The sequence below is a fragment of the Lipotes vexillifer genome, unplaced genomic scaffold, assembly GCF_000442215.2.
Source record: "Lipotes vexillifer unplaced genomic scaffold, Lipotes_vexillifer_v1.1 scaffold1653, whole genome shotgun sequence".
Classification (NCBI taxonomy): domain Eukaryota; kingdom Metazoa; phylum Chordata; class Mammalia; order Artiodactyla; family Lipotidae; genus Lipotes; species Lipotes vexillifer.
Window position 1 is genome coordinate 574,607 of NW_006790988.1, and position 3,586 is coordinate 578,192.

The following is a 3,586-nucleotide window of genomic DNA, read 5'->3' on the forward strand; positions in this document are numbered from 1 at the left end:
CCGCATCCCCTGCATCGGCAGGCGGACTCCCAACCACTGCGCCACCAGGGAAGCCCCTGAATCTTTTTTTTTTAAAAACATCTTTATTGGAGTATAATTGCTTTACATTGTTGTGTTAGTTTCTGCTGTATAACAAAATGAATCAGCTATACGTATACATATATCCCCATATCCCTTCCCTCTTGCGTCTCCCTCCCACCCTCCCTATTCCACCCCCTTAGGTGGTCACAAAGCATGGAGCTGATCTCCCTGTGCTATGTGGCTGCTTCCCACTAGCTATCTATTTGACATTTCGTAGTGTATATATGTCAACACCACTCTCTCACTTCTCCCCAGCTCATCCTTCCCTCTCCCCATGTCCTCAAGTCCATTCTCTACATCTGCATCTTTATTCCTGTCCTGCCCCTAGGTTCTTCAGAACCATTTTTTTTTTAGGTTCTATATATACATGTTTGCATACGGTACTTGTTTTTCTCTTTCTGACTTACTTCACTCTGTATGACAGACTCTAGGTCCATCCACCTCACTACAAATAACTCAATTTCATTTCTTTTTCTGGCTGAGTAATATTCCATTGTATATATGTGCCACATCTTCTTTATCCATTCATCTGTTGATGGACACTTAGGTTGCTTCTATGTCCTGGCTATTGTAAATAGTACTGCAATGAATATTGTGGTACATGACTCTTTTTGAATTATGGTTTTCTCAGGGTATATGCCCAGTGGTGGGATTGCTGGGTCATGTGGTAGTTCTATTTTTAGCTTTTTTTTTTGTGGTACGCGGGCCTCTCACTGGTGTGGCCTCTCCCGTTGCGGAGCACAGGCTCCGGACGCACAGGCTCAGCGGCCATGGCTCACGGGCCTAGCCACTCCGCGGCACGTGGGATCTTCCCAGACCAGGGTACGAACCCGTGTCCCCTGCATCGGCAGGGGGGCTCTCAACCACTGTGCCACCAGGAAAGCCCTATTTTTAGCTTTTTAAGGAACCTCCATACTGGTCTCCATAGTGGCTGTATCAATTTACATTCCCACCAAAGTGCAAGAGGGTTCACTTTTCTCAACACCCACTCCAGCATTTATTGTTTCTAGATATTTTGATGATGGCCATTCCGACCAGTGTGAGATGATATCTCATTGTAGTTTTGATTTGCATTTCTCTAATGATTAGTGATGTTGAGCATCCTTTCATGTGTTTGTTGGCAATCTGTATATCTTCTTTGGAGAAATGTCTGTTTAGGTCTTCTGCCCATTTTTGGACTGGGTTTTTTGTTTTTTTGATATTGAGCTGCATGAGCTGCTTGTATATTTTGGAGATTAATCATTTGTAGTTGCTTCGTTTGCAAATATTTTCTCCCATTCTGAGGGTTGTCTTTTTGTCTTGCTTATGGTTTCCTTTGCTGTGCAAAAGCTTTTTAAGTTTCATTAGGTCACATTTGTTTATTTTTGTTTTCTTTGAATCTGTTTTTAATGAGATAAGGAAATTGCAATTCATTGTCATCTCAGCCCATTATTTCTGTGTCAGGAGAGATGATAAAGGGGTAAGAACACCTGGTTGTCCACATCTGTGCCACAGGATGAAGGTGCAGGTCATGAGCTAAGAAAATGGGGGTCCCAAACTGCTCAGATTCTAGGGGAAAAAACTCATAGAGAGTGAAAAATCACATGGCTGATAGCTAATTGTGTTTAGCACTGCTTTGATTGCTTTTATTTTAAAAAAAAAAAAAAAGGTTAAATAACCCATTGACTGAGCTCTGTGTCTAGGTGTCCTGAAACCTCCATGTCATTGCTTACCAAAAAATTCTAAGTAGTGAACTTGGCCCAGAGAAGGACATAGTCCCAGATTTTGGCAAGGTTCTAAAACATGATGTCACTCAACCAACACCTTACCCTCTTCATTCCCGTAATGCCTAGAATTCCACTTCTGTGAAAACTTCCTCCAATGGCTCATTTCCTCCCTGTACACTCCCTCTCTGTTAATTTTATAGTGGGAAGGCTTTTCACCTTCCCACTCCAGGTAAACTGCGGCCAGATCCTGTCTGCAACGTGAATAACATACCTACTCATCACAGCTGGCAGTGTTGTACCCACCTCTGTTTGCCTTTATCAATCCCCCTGCTTAACTCTGACCGTCGGGAGGGCAAGAATCGTTGTTGATGAGAACGTGGGGAGATAGATATCTTATACTCTGTTGGGGTGGTCAACATGGTTCAGTGTGGCAGTGCCATTAAGAGCCTTAAAATGCATTCAGAACCTTGGTGACAGAAAACCTACTTTCAGGAATGTATGCTAAGGAAACAAATAATTGAGCATGTGTATGAAAATGAAACTTCAACAAGGTTTTTTTGTAGTGTCAATGACATTGAAATATAAGAATGAACCTTGGTCTTTAACAAGAGGCGACTGCTTTTATGAATTGTGTTCTGATTATGTAAGGTAGACCAGGCAGGAATTAAAAATAATGGCCTAGAGGTACATATGTATATACACAGACATGGGCAAATGCAAATTACAAAATGCCTTGGGCAACAGAATCACACTGTAATACTTAAAAAGTCTTGTGGGAATAAATATACTGTAAAAGTCTAGAATGATGTACACCAAAATGTTAGCAGCAGTTATCTCTAGCGATGTGAGATTTGGTTTTTTTTCCCTTTTGTTTATTTGCGTTTTCTAATATTTTTTGACATGTATGTTTTTGTTTCCATTTGAAGCTTAACTTAATACACTCTGGGTTGAACAGGCTGGCACTCACCTTTGGTCAGGCTCAGCGCACAAGCACAGTGCTGCGTTGGCGGGTGGGGCTGTGATGAGCCCTGTGGAGCACCGCGCATGCGCTGGCAGAAGCCCTCCGAAGGCGTATGACTTGCAAAACTTCGGGCAGGTTTGAAGGCTCAGAGCACCACGTCCTGGGCACCCGCGGCTTGACTGCTGCCAGCCTTTTTGGGTCCAGAGAATTTGCCACGTATTTCTCCAGAGAGGAGAACATCTAGGGAGCACACGGTCAAAATATTTTTTGATTAACACAGAAACAGCTCCCCCCATCCTCGTCTCCTTTTTTTTTTTTTTTCCGGTACACGGGCCTCTCACCACCGCGGCCTCTCCCGCTGCGGAGCACAGGCTCCGGACGCGCAGGCTCAGCGGCCATGGCTCACGGGCCCAGCCGCTCCGCGGCACGTGGGATCTTCGCGGACCGCGGCGCGAACCCGCGGCCCCTGCATCGGCAGGCGGACTCTCAACCACTGCGCCACTAGGGAAGCCCGGGAAGCTCCTGTCCAGAGTCCTTTTTAATGACGCTACAGGACAGACAGCAGCCCTTTGTCATTTGTGTATGTCTCGTTTTCTCTTCACTTGCTTACTGTATGTGCGTCACCTGAGAACAGGGACTGTGGTCCCTGCATCTCTGGATGCCACACTGCGCATGACATGTGCTAAGGTGGAGTTTGAGATACTTACAGAGAGATGCATGATGACTGTGGACCAACAGGAAGATCATCATAGCTACCATTTATTGAGCACGTTTTGGGACAGGCACTTTATATACGTATAATCAGAGCTCGTTTCAGGGCATTCCTGATACTTGGAAA

General features: G+C 44.7%; 1 protein-coding gene across 1 annotated transcript in view; it reads left to right on the top strand.

Annotated features, from left to right (window-relative positions):
• Window positions 1–3,586, top strand: part of BST1 (bone marrow stromal cell antigen 1) — a 19,276-nt gene that overhangs the window by 11,832 nt on the left and 3,858 nt on the right. Inside the window, 1 exon segment of the mRNA XM_007472120.1 lies at window positions 3,436–3,440. Coding sequence (XP_007472182.1) covers window positions 3,436–3,440 — 5 coding nt within the window.